The following is a 16,590-nucleotide window of genomic DNA, read 5'->3' as shown; positions in this document are numbered from 1 at the left end:
TGGGTTGGGGCGATGTGGTGTTGTACGTGTGTGTGTGAGTTTGCTGTGGAGATGACATTTGTGGACCCTGTGCGTTGCTTTAGGTTGCTGTAAAGTCCTAATTCCTCCTGACAGAGGGAATGGTCAGCACTTTGGACGCCGGGGCTGGAGAAAGGGCTGCAGGAGCGAGAGAGATAGTCAGTATGTGAGAGAGAGAAAGAAAGAGAGAGGGAGAGAGGAGAGCGAGAGAGCAGGATGATGTGTAATGTATGAAGGGAGAAAAGTGTGGATAAAAGCAGGAGGATAGAGGGAAGGAAAGAAGGAAGGGCGGGCGGAAGGAAGGCAGGAAAGCAAGGAAGGGGAAAGGTTGAGAAAGGCATAAATGACTAAGAAGTAAAGTCAGGAAAGGAGTGAAGGGTTAAAGAAAGAGAATGTAGGTAGGAGGAAAGGAGGGAGTGGGGCAGAAGTGAACGAGTGGGGAGGGAAGGAGTCACTGATGGAGGGAGTGAACGTTTGGATGCTTAGAAATGCTGTTGTTTCAGATAACCGTGCATTAATGATCCATTCACCATCCAGGGTATAAATAGCAGAGCTGGTAGAACTGAAGGCAGGAAGGAGGAGAGAGAACAATCTGAGCTCGGGGTCAACTCATTTAACTCCATGCTGCATTGTGTGTGATTTAAGTCGCTGCATGCATGAATCTGCTTAATCCGAAGCCTCCCTGCAGCCATGACAGCATTGTTCCTCATGCATCATTCATTCTCCATCGCTGCTGTGCGGTGCCAACAGCATGTGCATTTCCTGCCCTGATGATATCACACTTGAACATGTACGAACCCTTGAACCGAAGATCAAAGGCCGATGGTTGTTGTTCTGTGGCTCCTGGAGATCACATGACTTGGAAAAAGTTGAAATGTTGTGTCTTTATTATGTTAAGGTGCTTGGTGGGTGACATTGTGAAGTGGAAATGAGTATGCGTGGTGTACAGATCAGTAGGGCTGTTAAGGGTCGACCAGGTGTAGTCAGTCTCAGTCTTTGAATGTTTCATCAACAACTGCGAGGACTTAATAACTACATACAAAAACCTAAAAAAAAGAAGTAAAAAGTACGTACATGACAGCTTTAAAACTCAACGACTTTTTCTATTACATCTCAGCCACTCTAAGGAAAAAGAAAGTTGGTAAGTTACAGTGAGCATGTTTCATTCTAAACTACAGTATGTCCAAGTCAAGAGTTTGGTTTTGTGTTCTTCACAATGTTTTTTGTGGATCTACTATTTCAGGCTCTATTTTTGGAAATATTCACTTCTATGTTTCTTTTAGAGTTGAATTCTCTGGTTATTCAACAGTCAACAGCAGCTAAAACAGCGGTGTGATGTTTGCATGGTTCGGTTTGTTGTTATTTGTTTTTCAGACGTGCATGATCGGATGTATTCGACAAAGGTTTTGTGTCTGTTGTATTTGGTTAGTGGCTCGTAGGTTTTGGATATTGCACTGCCGTGATTCACTATAATTACTATTTTGTTATTTATTAAAATCTGAATGGCAACGGAAAACAGGAGTTCATTTTCCATATCAAACCTCAAGAATAAGTCATTTCTCTTATGAGTTTGAAAACATGACTTGGAGCAATGTACAATGTATGTGACGATGACTGTGTGTGTGTGTGTGTGTGTGTGTGTGTGTGTGTGTGTGTGTGTGTGTGTGTGTGTGTGTGTGTGTGTGTGTGTGTGTGTGTGTGTGTGTGGCTTCAAGTATGGTCACATCTAATACTTGATGACCTAAAATTGCCAGATACTATTTTTCTTTCTGCCTGTCTGCTTATCCAGACACTACAATGTATCCCAATAATGTGTGTGTGTGTGTGTGTGTGTGTGTGTGTGTGTGTGTGTGTGTGTGTGTGTGTGTGTGTGTGTGTGTGTGTGTGTGTTTGTGTGTGTGTGTGTGTGTGTGTGTGTGTGTGTGTGGGGGGGGGTGGGTGGGTGGGTGGGTGGGGGTGCGTGCGTGCAACATGTGTGTGTGTGTGTGTGTGTGTGTGTGTGTGTGTGTGTGTGTGTGTGTGTGGGGGGCTTACTTGTGTGTAGCTCAAGTGATGATTGTTCGCAGATGCCTTTCACTCACTGCTACGTTTCAAGGGCAACAGTATTACACATAGCGGCATTGCAACAGGGGGACATATAAAAGAGAAAGAGAAGAGAAAACAGAGAGAGAGCGATATTGAAAAAAAAAACTGAAAGTCAGATATTTCTTTGTGTGTGTGTATTTGTGTGTGTGTGTGTGTGTGTGTGTCACTACGGTTGTGCTTAAGGTCAATGATGCTCCTCTCCTCCCGTGTTCCCCTCCTCCCTTCCTCTCTTCTGTATGTAGATGCGCAGAAGAAGAGGATTGTTTTCCAAGTCACTCTAAGTAATCACACCCCAAGTGCATGAATAACCTTAGTGAGGGAGGAGACGTGAGGCTAGATCAGGGCGAGCATGTAGCTTCTCTGAGAAAAGTATTCCGCATCAAGGCGGCCTCTATCTGATGGCATCATCACAAACCACCGGGAGGTGGTAGTTGTCACCTTTACCGCATCATGAGTGCTCAAGATCTGACTTGTATTGTCATTGGTCACCCCGCATGAAGCCAACAGGACGTGAGTTAGATGATGCTGCTTGGTTGGCTGTTTGGAAAGAGCTTGCACGGCTTGCGAGGCTGGCCCGCGAAGCACACCCAACACTTTTTATCACTTTTTATCGGCTGTTTTCCTTTTTGGTTTCATCTCTTCTTTGGCATGGAGACTTGAAGGGGGAAGGCCACTGAGAATGACTGGCTTGCGTTTAGCCCATGAGATCTCCCGGGTGTAGTTAAAGCCCTGCTCTTGCCTATGTCTGTCACTTATTGTGGTGGGATTTGTTTTGTAGACAAGGTGGATGAGACATCACCAGCACAGAAGAACACTGTGGTTGATATGAAGGTGGCCACCATCAAACCACGCCCCTCCAGTCGCTGTTTGGTTACGCCCACCGACATGAACGTGAGTCAAAACAACACAGCATATATCAAGCTGAGCAGACAGTAATGGACACATTTGGAGATGATTGGACACAATTACCTCAGATTGGTTTAAATTGGACAGTTTATACTCAAGTTGAAGGGTCTGGTTAATAAGTAAGTAGTAAGTATGAACGTACTCATACCATAACCTGATGGTAACCGGACAATCAAAAGGTGATGATCATGATTTTGTGATGACAATCATGATTTTATAGATACATTTATTATATGGATAAGTTCATTTTGTCTCTAAATGTCATAGTAATTGGTTTTTGTCATAATTTAATGAATCTGGAATGGCTCGGGTGTGAGAAATAAATGCTATTACGCTGGGCTGTCTCATTTGAAGTGCACTAACCTCAGTCTAACATTTGGTTTCCAGTCCATGTTTCACGAGCGCCAGGGAGTAGCAGTGGTGCCCCCCACTGTGCCGGGATTTCTGGGAATACCTGCCAAGGGCACCATGAAGAAACAGAAGTCAATAGGTATGATACAGTAAATTATTAATTGTTTGCATGTGTAAAATATTTGAGCCTTATATGTCTTCCACAGTGGTCTCCCATTGTTAAATTAATGCCCAGAAGACATGTACTGTGCTCGCCAACAATATTAATGCTAATTATGGTCAAATTAGAGCGATGTAGAGGCCATAGTATGCTTTCAGGTGATAAATTGGAGGCTATTAAGCATATGCTGAAACCCCATTGTTTATGCAGGACTAGTGGGCCCATCCGATTCTCCGTGGCTTTAGTAGCTCTCAGGTTAGGGCTTTGTGTAATAATAAAAGCACTTCTAACTTGTTTCGATTAGACTTTCTTAATTATTTCCTGTTGCCAAAAAGTTTAAGAAGCAGACTAAGGGCTGAAATGCCAGCTAAGAAAATCCATCTCATGAATCGCTTTTCCCTCAATCAATACCTATGTTTCCCTGTGCAAGGCACTTAACTCCCCACAACTTCAGTGAGCTATTCAGTACCAAATAGCAAAAGACTGCTGGCAAAATCAATAACTCCCATGTGGCAAGGCATTAGAAGGTATGAAGTCCAAGTGGGGCAGCACAAAAAACACATTAACAAATTAAGGCAAAGGTGATCCAAGGTGATCACAATTTTTTTCTCATTCCTTCTTTCTCCTTCCCTCCCTCCCACCTCCCTTAATCTATCAGGAACGACTGAGGAGGAGAAGCAAGGATTCCTCACACCCCCGTTGCTGAAGTTTTCCCGCAGCCTTTCCATGCCCGACACTTCCGAGGACATCCCTCCTCCGCCTGCCATTTCACCCCCATCCCCACCTGGCTACAACACCGCCATTGGCCAAACCCAGCGGGGCTATAGCACCCTCCGGCCTGGCTTCACACAGAACTCTTCAGCCAATGCAGTGACAACCATCAGTCGTGCCACTGATGTGGGCACATTGCGGCGCGGATATTACCGCCAGAGCTCAGAGCAGTTCGACAGCACGCGGCTTCGAGGGCGTGCACCAGTGCCCGAGAACCCCTATTCTGAGGTGGGGAACAAGACACTTTATGTACCGGCCAAACCAGCTCGGAGGAAGGGCATGTTGGTGAAGCAGCCCAATGTTGAGGATAGTCCCGAGAAAACATGTCACATGCCGGCGAGCCCATCGGGCCCGCTTTCCATGCCAACAATGCCAACTACGCCAACAGAGCGCACATGCTCCTCCATCCCCATCCCCACCATCATTATCAAGGAGCCTTCCACCAGCAGTAGCGGTAAGAGCAGCCAAGGAAGTAGTATGGAGATTGAGCCCACCACCCCCGAACATCCAATTCTCATGCCCGCTGCTGGCGCAACTGGGGGATTGCATCCCGATGACCCTCTCTCATTAAGCAACCCTTTTGCAGCTGCTATAGCTGGGGCAGTACGTGATCGGGAGAAGAGGCTGGAGGCAAAAAAGAATTCACCTGTGTTCCAGTCAATAGACATTGGGGATGACGACACTGGTGACCCTACTCCAATGCCACGCCTTCGCCAGTCCAGATCCATTGATGAAGGCATGTTCAGTAGCGACGAACGGCTTCGCAGGACAATGGCTCCCCCTCTTTCTGCGCAGCTTGGACCACCAGTTGGGGGTGGTAGCGGCAACATGACTGATTTTAACAGCCCCGAGCCCACCGTAGTGCGGGAGCCCCTGAGCACCAGAACTGGTCAATGTCCCAACTTGGACAGTCCTGTTAGTCTCCCAGCTACACCCCCTAAGACTCACTATAGTGCCAATGGGACCTACCTCCATCCTGTTACCGGCAAGCCCTTGGACCCAAATTCACCACTCGCACTGGCCCTGGCAGCAAGGGACCGGGCCATGAAGGAGCAGCAGAGCCACTCGCAGAATCAGCCGACAAATCCACCTCAGGTTCAGCTGGCCCACAGGCCAGAGTCACAGTCCCTTCCTGTTCAATCCAGCCAGAAACCAGACCTCAACCAACCACTCTTTATTGACACAAAATTGCGCTCTGGTATTGAGACAGGCTTTACTACTATGTCCACAGCCACCATGGGACGTCCTGGCCGAGGAGGGCTACGACGGCAGATGACAGAGCAGAAGTATGACTTGGACGGGGCACGAGAGGAGAGGCAGCAGCAGACCACTGAGCAAAGAAAGAGTGCTCCAGTGGATGTCGAAGACCCATCACAATCCAAGCCAACGGGGCTCCTAATGGTCCATACCAGCACAGAGGCCAAAACCAACAACCCCGAGGTGGAGGACCAAGACAGTCCAGCTGAACTTAAGGACCCCAACCAACCCATTAAACCAAACCCTCCAAACACTTCTAATCCCCCCTCCATCCCCCTGCCTGCATCGGCACGGAGGAGGAGTGTTCCAGCAGGGGAGTCTATGGACGAGCCGGTCAAGCTGCCTTTCCGGATCCCCCCTCCCCCACTCGCCTCAGTGGATGTCGATGATGAGTTTGTGTTCTCTGAGCCCCTCCCCCCACCACTGGAGTTCGCAAACAGTGTTGACATTCCTGATGACCAGGCCAGCGCCATTGCGGAGATGTTACACCGGCAGAGGCAGAACGGCGGGCCCCCTCTTCCACCCTACCACCCCCATGCCCCACCACCTGTCACTGAGCAGCAAAAAAGGCTGCCGTTGGCCAACTGCATGCCCCCCACCTACCCTCCCCCTCCCCCTGCTGTACAGTCTTTTGTGGGTGATTCGGGCATTGAGGAGGTGGACAGCCGGGACCCCCAGCATATGGAGACCGCCAGCACTGTCTCCAGCATCTCCACCCTGTCATCCGAGGGGGGCTTCTGCGACAGCGCTCTGGAGAGCCTTTACGCCTCCGCAGAGGGGCATGCCTTCCTGGTGGACCGGCCCCCCGTCCCACCAAAACCCAAAGCTAAGCATGTCATTAACCGGACATCGCTTTACCACGACGCCCTCATTGAGGAGCCCCCAGAGTCCTTTGGGTCACCCCCACAGGTGCCGCCTCCTCTCCCTGGATTGACCCCATCCTCGGAAGCTCCGAAGATCCCCACTCATAGGACATCTAAGCTGTGGGGGGAGCAGCCCCCTGAACTGCGGAGCCCTCCATCAACACCTGACCCCAAAAACACAGTTATCAATGAGCTTAGCTCCATCCTGCAACAAATTAATCGCGAAAGGCCGCCCAAGACAGGAGACAGTCTGGACTCCCCAACGGGCAGTAGGGGGGCTTTTGGATCCAGGTATGTGAAAAAACAAATAAGTCACGAATGCGTTGCATCATTATTTTCGACCACCATACCCTGTGTTAAATAATTATGGCCTTTAGCCCATCGGTTTGTATGCATTTATCTTAATACAACTTTATGAATATTACCCTTTCCTCTGTGCCAGGGCAGTATCCATCTTTGTTTCTATGGGATAGGGATGTTTATATATTAGACAATACATACTAATGTGACCAAACAACATCAGCATTAGTGCTCAGCTGTATGAGAATTATTTAGGGGGGGGTTTGTGTTGTTTTTCTGCATAATGAGTTATTGCTTTTGCATTACGAAGACTACTTTCCAGCCAGTTTAGAAATGAACAGAAGCTTTGTATGAGAATAACACAACAATGAACATTTAAAGTCGGGTAACTCCAACATTATTGTTTTTAGCTTTTCCGCCTCAGATGGCCACTGTGATTATAAGATAAGATAAGATAACACTTTTTTAATCCCCAGAGGGAAATTCAGGATTATCAAACAGTAATTTATTTACTGAACAACAAATTGGAAAGGGAACATGATGAAGTTGATTGGCTGGATTACATGGATGTAGGCGGTTGATAGCAGAAAATATATAAGTAGATATTCTGCCTAATGTTCCATGTTGTAGGTTGTGCAGAACATGTAGGAACTTATCTTGCAACAAGCTCAACAACCTTTTTATGAAGCTTGTACCTGCAGCAGTAGCAACGCAGCTCAGTATTTTTTTGAACTACACTTCCCTGTATGAGCAGGAAATAAAAAAGATGAGAAATTATTCACCGGTCACATGCATTTTACATGAGCGGTTTCATCACTCAACAGAGAGGTGAAAAGAGATTGACAGAGAAGGCAATAGAGAGATAAAGAGAGAGAGAGAGAGAGACGGTTGACTGCTCTCCTTGATCATGCTTCCTAAACCTAATCAACACTGTGACATCATCAGCGGTCATTTTGGTAATTAGACGGAGATGGCCGACAGCTGCTCAGGTCTGACCTCCTGGGCTGTCTCTTCACGCTTTTCTGCCATATGAGATCATCTTCATCCTCGGCGCCGCCGCGTCCCTTTGACCTTAGCTGTGGGTTTTTTTTAACCTCTGTTGTCACATGGGTCCTTGTTTACACCTGTTTGAATTTGATTCAGATGATTCCAAAGAGGAGAGTTTTGGACTTTGCAGTTGCCTTTGACTTTGGCAGCTTAATGGTATGTGCTGTTGTACGTTCCTTGTATCTGTAAGTTCCTTTAACTGCTGCTGCTATATTTGGAACTGTAGCTTTGTTTGTGCAGATAATAGAACCCTCAGCAGGATACTGACCACAACGGTGAGATGGTTGGACGATGTAGCTCATTGTAGCAGTGTGTCGCTGGGAGAGGATTACAACCCACCAGACCAGAACATTAAGGCCCGCAGGCCAGGGGGCGAGAGACAGGCAGGGAGAGAGAGAGGGCATTGTAATGTCATTTTTACCTGGGAGAAGGAAGTAGCCGAGGGTATCGGAGGTCCTTGTTCAGCGGCCGCGGCACAGATGGCAACATAGAGACGTGGAGAGGATGGCCTAGATTCCAACATGCCCTCTTGTGTTCTTTCTCTCTCTCTCTCATGCACGCTTTCCTTCTCTTGCTCAATATGTTTGCATCAGCGCTATCACTCAGGCTAACCTCAGATTTTCCTCCAGTGGACGTTGTTTCTTTCTTCTTTTTTTTTTTTTTCTTTTTTTATCTGTCTTGTACCCTCTCAGATTTCTGTGCGTTGGTTGTGCCCGTGGACGTAAAGGTTGCCTAGCAACCAGCTGATGAGAGCAGCCTTGAGGCCTGCAGGAATGATGTCAGTCCGATTAGAGTCGGGGGATGGTGTGTGAGTGTGTGTGTGTGTGGGGGGGGGGTGATGGGAGGACTAACCCTCATCAGAGTTCAGCATCTCTCACAGGTCACGTGCTGCGTTGCCTTAGTGGGCCAGCGTTATGTAACCAAGGAAGCCTCAGTACACATTGTTATTTCTGTGTGTGTTCATGTGAGCCGCTATAAATGCATTTAGCGTGTGTGTGTGTGTGCGGGGGGGTGCCTGTGCTGCACCAGTGCAAAGAAGGATTTGTTGGGAGTCATGCGATGCGTGGGTGTGGTGAACTCCACGTCTCCCAGCATCGATATCAATAGCTCTGCATCAGGAACCACACGCAGTGAAACCGAACTAGAAACTTGTCAATGAGAAGGTCTATGTGAGTATGCAGTCGTGCATTACGTACCTCATATCTAAGCCCCAGCAATTCATATTCGGTATCAGTCGGCGGAATGCAGCGATTGGCTGATATGTAATTGTCCGTTTATTTATGTGTATAAATATATACATATATTTATGGATTACGTCCGTGATCAAATAAGTTTAACTCACCAAATCCTGAAAACGCAGCAACACTCTCATTTGTGGCCGTTTAGGCTGCGGCAGGGGGAAAAATTTAATAAGGGCAGCAAAGCTAAAGGAGGACTTGAGCTAATTAGTCTAATAGGCAATTACATACTATTCACATCAATTTTTAGCCCTGTTTAAGCCAAACCCTGGCAATTACTGATGGAATGCCAGATCACTGAAAAGACACTGGCTTTGACAGCTCTCTGGTTGAGAAAACAGTATATTAATCGCTTTTTTAAAACTCCATTTGGGAGGGTTGCCTTGTCATGGGGGGTCTGTAACTGCAGGCCGCAAACATGACCCATACCACGCCACATCCAACTCTGAGGAGTAATTGGTTTAAAATGCCTGGTGGGCACAAAAAATAACTCCACTCCGCCCTAAATGAGTTTCGTTAGCTGAAGTCTTTGGGCGCGTAGAGCCAGTAATCCTGTGTGTCGTACGAATGTGTTTTCCTATTATAGCAACTTCATCCCTGTCCAGACTGAAGAGGAGTGTGGGAGAGCGTACCAGCCGAGTCGGACGTGCGCGTGTGTGTGTGTGTGTGTGTGTGCGTGTGTGTGTGTGTGTGTGTGTGCGTGTGTGTGTGTGTGTGCGCGTGTGTGTGTGTGTGCGCGCGTGTGTGTGTGTTAACCGAGCAATGCATTCCCCTCCATCACGTTCATCTCATGTCTAACGTTGTGACAATCTTTGTGTTTCTCTCACTCCATCTCATCCACATCCTGCCCCCACCCCCCACCCCCCCCCCCACCCCCCTCACCATGTCTTCCTGTGGAGAAAAAAAAAAGCCGGTGTTGAAAACAAAAAAGCAGTAAGTTTTGTTTGATTTTGTTTGTTTGACCAATGGCGCAAATGCTTTCCCCACCACGGCCCAGTTCCATTTTGGCAGAAGAGGCTTCCCAGTCCCCTTCGCTTCCCTCGGGCTGCTCCATATGCAGGGGGAGGACAAACGTAGGATATGTAGGGTACCCGCCCTGCCCTATAATTTGCTGGAGGAGTCATTTTGCCTGTGCAGAGATCTTAATTGGCCTGGTTTCCTGCTCTGGCTTTATTTTGCAACCAGGCTGCAGCAAAATGGGCATATGAATCAGTTTCTAAAGGAGATCCTATAAATCAAGGTAAATAGGAGCTCAAATCCAAAGAGGTGGGGGGGATCTGAAGGAAGTCCTGAGTGGAACTGGGTCTATGTGTGTCTGTGTGTTTTTCAGGATTCTGACCAGGTCCTTGAGGTGCTTGAATTGCCTTAGTTTTGTCCTCAGACATTTTAAGGACTGGAATACCTTGAAAATAGCCCCTTTTTGTGCTGGAGTGCTTGAGAAGTCCTTGGAATAAAGCGTGAGCAGAGAAAACCTGTGATATTCCCCCTGGTTTTGTTGTTCAAATCGTAACATCATAACAATTTTCCAGCATTGCTTTTACAACAGAGATGATGCCAGGGAAATTAACATTTAATCCAGCATGCTTGGAAATAGATTTATAATAGTAGATGAGAATGAGATTAATTATATATATATATATATATATATATATATATATATATATATATATATATATGTAATAGATAAACTAATATAAATTATAGACAATGAGACTAAGATTATTTTATATTTTAACTAATAAAGATCACGTTGAAAACTGATTATATTGGTTTTGTGCGAAGTCCTTGCAAATGAAAAAGCAGTGCTTAAAAAAGTACTTAAAAGACCTTGAATTGAATTTTGTAACGGCAGAATGATCCCTAGTGTGTGTTTGGTGCCGTGGGGGGTTTGTCCTTGTCTGTCACTTCCTCCTCTACAACAACATACAGTATATCATCATGTTTTTTCATCACAGAGAGACGCAATAAAGGGTTGGTTTGTTTGTCTGTCTCCCTCCCTCTCTCACACACACACACACACCCCAACAGGTCTGTTTCTTTGTGACACCCTCTCACCGTGCGCCCAAGAACAGGCCCTGCAGTCGTGGTTATAATTATCCAACTTTGATTGTAATTGTCTTCAATCAGGCGATAACGAGGCTAAATGACAAACAAGTTGTTAAATCTGCGCCTCGTGTAATCCAATCAGTCGATTTGGCGTGACATCATCCCATCAGTTATTTCACACTTTTTTCCCGACCAAATGCCACCTGAGGCATCCTTCACCAAAGTTCCGCTGAAGGATGGTTCTCCTTCCTGCTAGAGCATCACTGGGGGACGAGGACAACGAGTGAATGACTATCATGCACATTTGAAAACAGCCCATCAGATTAGAGTGTGTGTCATGTTTCCCAGGACAGCACAGCGGTCTGGGGGGACCTCACCGAGTACCGTTCCCATCCATCCTGCGTGTTAACGTTAGAGGGAACACTGTGCATGCTGTGATGGAGTGGCGAACCGGAGCCAAGCGGAGGCCTTTTTTGGGCGATCACAAAAATGACACTACAATAAAAATGCACACGAAGTAGAGGGAGGGTTGTTCCATCACTCTGCACAAATGATTCCTCCCTCATGGGCAAATGGAAGCAGGAATTTAAGTTATCAATTTGAAGTTAATGCAAGGTCTTTTTTTTTTTTTTTTTTTTTTCCCCACTATTTCGCTTTTATAAATGTACGATGTTTTTGTTTTTTGTTTGTTTGTTTTTGCAAATGATTTTCGGGAGGGACAAGTGATGTAAGGGTCTCAGAAAGCTTGAAATAAAAGACATCAACAAGAGATGAATTTGTAAAAAACAAACAATCTGCTTCTGAAACATTCCTCAGAGTAATCCGTTCTCATGTGTTTTAGGTTTATTCTTAACAATAATAATAATAGATAATAAAATTAACAATAAAAAGAAGTATACAGCCAAGCGATCGTCTTCATATGGACGTATAAACAATATTAGTGCCTGAATGAAAACTGGAACATTTTACTATGTTTGTACAGTATACTGAGTTTGACCCAAAATATTTAGTGCATTTGGGAATATGGCCACCTAGTGTCTGCTGGCCATCATTGCATTAGTCCCACAATGCCATGCGGCGTAAATCCAGCAGCAATGGCTCAAATCAAGAATAAATAAAAAATATATCAAATACATTGAAATAAAACACAATTGGAGAACAAACACTACATTTTATATGCATTGCACAAAAATATGCTGAATAAAAACTGCTTCATATGCAGTTATGTTCTATGCTTTGCACAGACAACAACTGTCTGGGTGTAATGTGGATGGAGGTAGATTATAGTCTATTATTTAATCCAACCTAATAATATCCACATTAAATAAATCCACAGGCGCTCTGAGCTTCCACGGTACTTCACTTGATCCTCTTGCACATGGTTTGTTATCTAATCTGTGGCTTCCAAAGGTTTCAAACCTTTCAAACCGGGGCTGTGGCTGCTCTCGAGGAATAAGGCAACGACTCTCAAAACACACACACACATACGGTTCAAGCACTTTGTGACAGGTGCATAAAAGTATGAGGTGTTGTTAATGTTAATAAAAGCAATGTGAGCAGTGTTGGCACACAACTTGTGTTCTGTACATTTGTACAAAAGACACGTACAAACACTTGTATAATGTACATCGATTTTCAAACGAGTAATATCAATGTGGATTAATGGATGATAAATTAAGTTAGGCAAGTTGTAGTTTGTTGCCTGGTGTCCTCTAGGTCAGTGATTCTCAACGTGGGCTTCAGGGACCCCCAGCGGTCCTTCATGAGGTAGCGGTCCCCATGGGGTCCCCAGCAACATGATTGATAGTTGTAGTCACTGTCTCCCAAACCATAGAATAGACACTAAATCATATGCAACAATAAAAATCTTCTCAGATTTTAGTCCGAGGGACGAAATATTATTAAATGGGATCTGTGGCCTTGTGCGAGTTGAGTGTCCTTGTTCAGAAAAGGTTGAGAATTAGGTTGCATCACCAGACTGTAATACTGCAATTGCAATACATGCCATACATCTCCGTATTAATAGTATCACAATATATGTGATCTGCGTCAGGATAGATTTGTAGCACCAGCGTGTCATCATTGTACAACCCTCATATGCACAACCTCAATAAAGTCCCAAACGCCCCCCCCCCGGGATCAATAAAGTTCTACTTGATTTAATCTTACTGTATTTCAAGGCGGTTGCTGGTAAAATCTCCGTGTGACTGTGTCTACTCTCTCCGCCCTCCTCCAGGCCTCACTCTGAAGACTCAGGAATGCGCAGCAGTGCCGGCTCCGCCCCCACCGGCCTGAGCGCCACCCCGCCCAGCTGCAGCCTCCCGCCCCAGCCCCAGCCCTGCAGCCCGCCGGACTCGGCCTCCTCGCTGACCCCCTGCTCCTCCCTGCCGCCGTCTGCGTCGCCCACGCTGACCGACGTGTTCGGCCTGCCCACGCCGCCCATAGGCAGCGGCGGCGGCTACAGCCTGGGCTCATCGTGCGGCGGCAGCGGGAGCTCGCGCTCGCCGTCGCCGCTCACGCTGATGCAGGCGGTGGCCGCCTCGGGGAAGCCCTTCGTCTCCAAGCCCATGGAGCTGTGGAGCAAGCACGACGTGGCCGACTGGCTGGAAAGCCTCAACCTGGGGGAGCACCGCGACGCCTTCCTGGACAACGAGATCGAGGGCGCTCACCTGCCGTCACTGCGCAAGGAGGACCTGATAGACCTGGGTGTGACCCGCGTGGGCCACCGCATGAACATCGAGCGGGCGCTCAAGCTGTTGCAGGACAGATAAGCACCGCAAGGCAGGGGAGAATGGGCATGTGTGTGTGTGTGTGTGTGTGTGTGTGTGTGTGTGTGTGTGTGTGTGTGTGTTAGGAGGAGAGTCGGGGCTGCCACTCCCTCCATGCGTAACCTCGGGGAAAGGTTCCATCTTGATGCTGTATCGCCCCCTGCTGTCCTCCTGTCGCCCAGGCTCCACTCGTCTCCTCTCGCTCTCCCTCTACCCCAGTGGCCTGTCCCAGGGGGGAGCACGGCATTCTGGGAAGGAACTGTAGAGACGGAGGGGTGTGTAGGGCTGTGCTGTGTTCTGGCTGCAAGGTCATATCCAGGAGGAGCATCACAGCGGAAATGGAATACACTTCACCCCATCAAGAACTTTTCAACACCGGGACCCGAATCCTCCTCCGGTTTGGATTTCACCAGAAGACTCACCATCTTTGGAATACTCTACGACAGTACAACCACTTTTTCCAGTCGCCACGATGTGAATGCGTGAAAGAACCAGCTGAGCTGGTCATTGCTCCTTTTCTATCTTTGCTAGAGTTTGTTCAGAGAATAGTATTTCTTCACCAGAGCCCTGAAGTTGTTGAGAAAAATACTTTTTTTTGCTTTTCACCTGTTTGTGTGGAAAAACAGAACCTTGGCTGACTTGATTAGCTCAATCCCAAACCATATCTTGTGTATAAACCTACACAAAAACACACACACACACACCTTCACAGTGCCAGATACTGACACACACAAACTTTCTTCTGTGTTCACTCACACACTGCATATGTACACACACCCACACACACATGCACAGTAAACTGCGATGGCCTTCTTATCCTGAGAGAGAGCAGTGCATGGTGGGAGGCGGAAAACTTGAGAAGCTCCACTGTAGCAGGGTCCAGTGTCTTGTGGGGACCCCAAAGTCCTCACCAGTCTCAAACCAGCCTTTGTCCACATTCCCCCAGCTGTAACCAGAAGCCAACCGCTAGCGAGGACATTATTGGCACATGGAATTTGCAGCTATCTGGTTGAAGCTACGACACACAGTGGTGAATCAGATGGTTCTGTACGTTCTGCACGTTCTGCTCAGCTGCTTTTCAAAACAAATAGTCTCCAAAATGAAAATCCATGGCCACTCTGGCCGTGTTGCACTGAGCCGCTCTCACGATCTCGTCCTCACTCTGCATTTGCTTCCTCTTCTTTGTGCATGTGTGTGTGTGTGTGTATGCATATGTGTGAGTACCGTAGGTAGTGGTTTCCAATAGACCCCTGGTACCATTAAGGCCGCTCCGCTGACCCCCGCTAGAAATGAGCCACATGGAGGCGTTTTATGCTTCGGTCAGTTTAAACTGTCACCTCCCTCTTCCTTACTCCATCATCACAGTCTGCAGATCAGCGCCAGCTGCTCTTCTAGCGCAACGCCGCTCATCTATGATGCTATCCACGTGCAGTGTGGGGCGTTTTTAAGCGGTTTAATTTATTTAACAGATAGTTAAGAAGTGCGTTTGACGTCCGCCCTGTTTATTCAGAGCATGAAAACTGTGAAGATGACACATCTGTTTCCGGGCAGAGCCGGGAATCACGTGATCAGTTGATCAGCCGCTGCTTAAGCAAGTGGTGGCCAACCTGCGGCCTGGGGGCCAACGTGCGGCCCAAAGACCCCCCCCCCCCGCGGTGCAGCCCGTCAACGGATGATGAAGAACAACATATTGATTCAAAATGTACTCCCAAAAACATCTCCCAAATATTTATTTTAAACGTACTTATAACATATTTTAAATTTTAAATATTTAAATATTTAAAAGACAATTATATCCATTTGAAAATATATTTTGTTCATTTCAGATTTTATTTTTAGCATATGGGTCAAATAGGTTGATTAAATATTAAGCTTTTTTTCTGTTTTGGATACTTTGCAGTAGTAGTTGCACTGTGTAGAACCAGGTTGGCCACCACTGTATTAAAGGCTCCAAAAGTCCTGCTAAAGTAAACATAATTATTAAACTCAGCGTTGCTCTTAAAATACTGCGGCACAAATCTTTTTTTTTTGAGCAGATGATCATTGGTATTGGAAAGCATCGACGGCGGTTCCAAGGCAGGGTCCCAGTCGGAGCTTTTCCCATTGTGTTGAAATGTGTACATAAGAGTGATTCATCGAAAGAGGGGGAAGAAACCCGCAGATCTTTATGTATAGTGTTATTAAAGACGTAGAGTTGAAGATGACGTTTACGAAGGGTACGTTACGGTCGGCGGAGTGTGGACGTGATGGCCGCTTCGCTTCGCCGTTAGTTTTCTGTCGCCCCAAATACACCCAGTGTTGCCAGATCGGATTGACAATTTCCAGCCTCACCACAGTCTAAAAACCACCCAATCCACCAACAACCAGCCCAAAACCTAAAAAAAACACCTATGTTGGCAGAAAGTGACTTAGGGGGGGGCTTTATTTTTTAGTTTCATCCAATTAGGAAACAGAGGAAAATAAATACATCTAAAATAAAAACACTGTTTTTATTTGTTTGGGGGGGAAAAAACGTGGACAACCGTTTCTCCCCCACCAGTTACTTTAAAACAAGCTCAAAGCTATTTTTTCCAGCCAAATTTGATCAAAAGTGGCCCAATTGGGCCAAAAACTGGCAACACTGAACCTCCTCCTCCTCCTCCTTCGTTTATTTTTAGAGTTCTATTAAAATCTATTATTATATCCCCACACAGATGTCCGTCCCAGCGCTCATACATCCAACGTCTGCCGAGCATAGGCCTATCCCAAGAAAAACATCTTCACCCCAAAACAATCCCCCT

The 16,590-nt window shown here is 46.7% G+C and overlaps 1 protein-coding gene across 1 annotated transcript in view; it reads left to right on the top strand.

Annotated features, from left to right (window-relative positions):
* shank2a (SH3 and multiple ankyrin repeat domains 2a) overlaps window positions 1-13,813 on the top strand; it is a gene marked incomplete at its 3' end in the record, with an annotated part of 109,005 nt that extends 95,192 nt beyond the window's left edge. The window contains exons 18-23 of the mRNA XM_079997888.1: window positions 1,136-1,159; window positions 2,346-2,384; window positions 2,882-2,994; window positions 3,397-3,499; window positions 4,179-6,702; window positions 13,279-13,813. Coding sequence (XP_079854014.1) covers window positions 1,136-1,159; window positions 2,346-2,384; window positions 2,882-2,994; window positions 3,397-3,499; window positions 4,179-6,702; window positions 13,279-13,813 — 3,338 coding nt within the window. The remainder of the gene's footprint in view (window positions 1-1,135; window positions 1,160-2,345; window positions 2,385-2,881; window positions 2,995-3,396; window positions 3,500-4,178; window positions 6,703-13,278) is intronic.
* Between the last annotated feature and the right edge of the window lie 2,777 nt (window positions 13,814-16,590).

The sequence above is a fragment of the Zeus faber genome, assembly GCF_960531495.2.
Source record: "Zeus faber genome assembly, chromosome: 3".
In the NCBI taxonomy this organism is placed as follows: Eukaryota; Metazoa; Chordata; class Actinopteri; order Zeiformes; family Zeidae; genus Zeus; species Zeus faber.
Note: the sequence above shows the minus strand (reverse complement) of the source record. Positions and strands in the feature narration are given on the sequence as shown.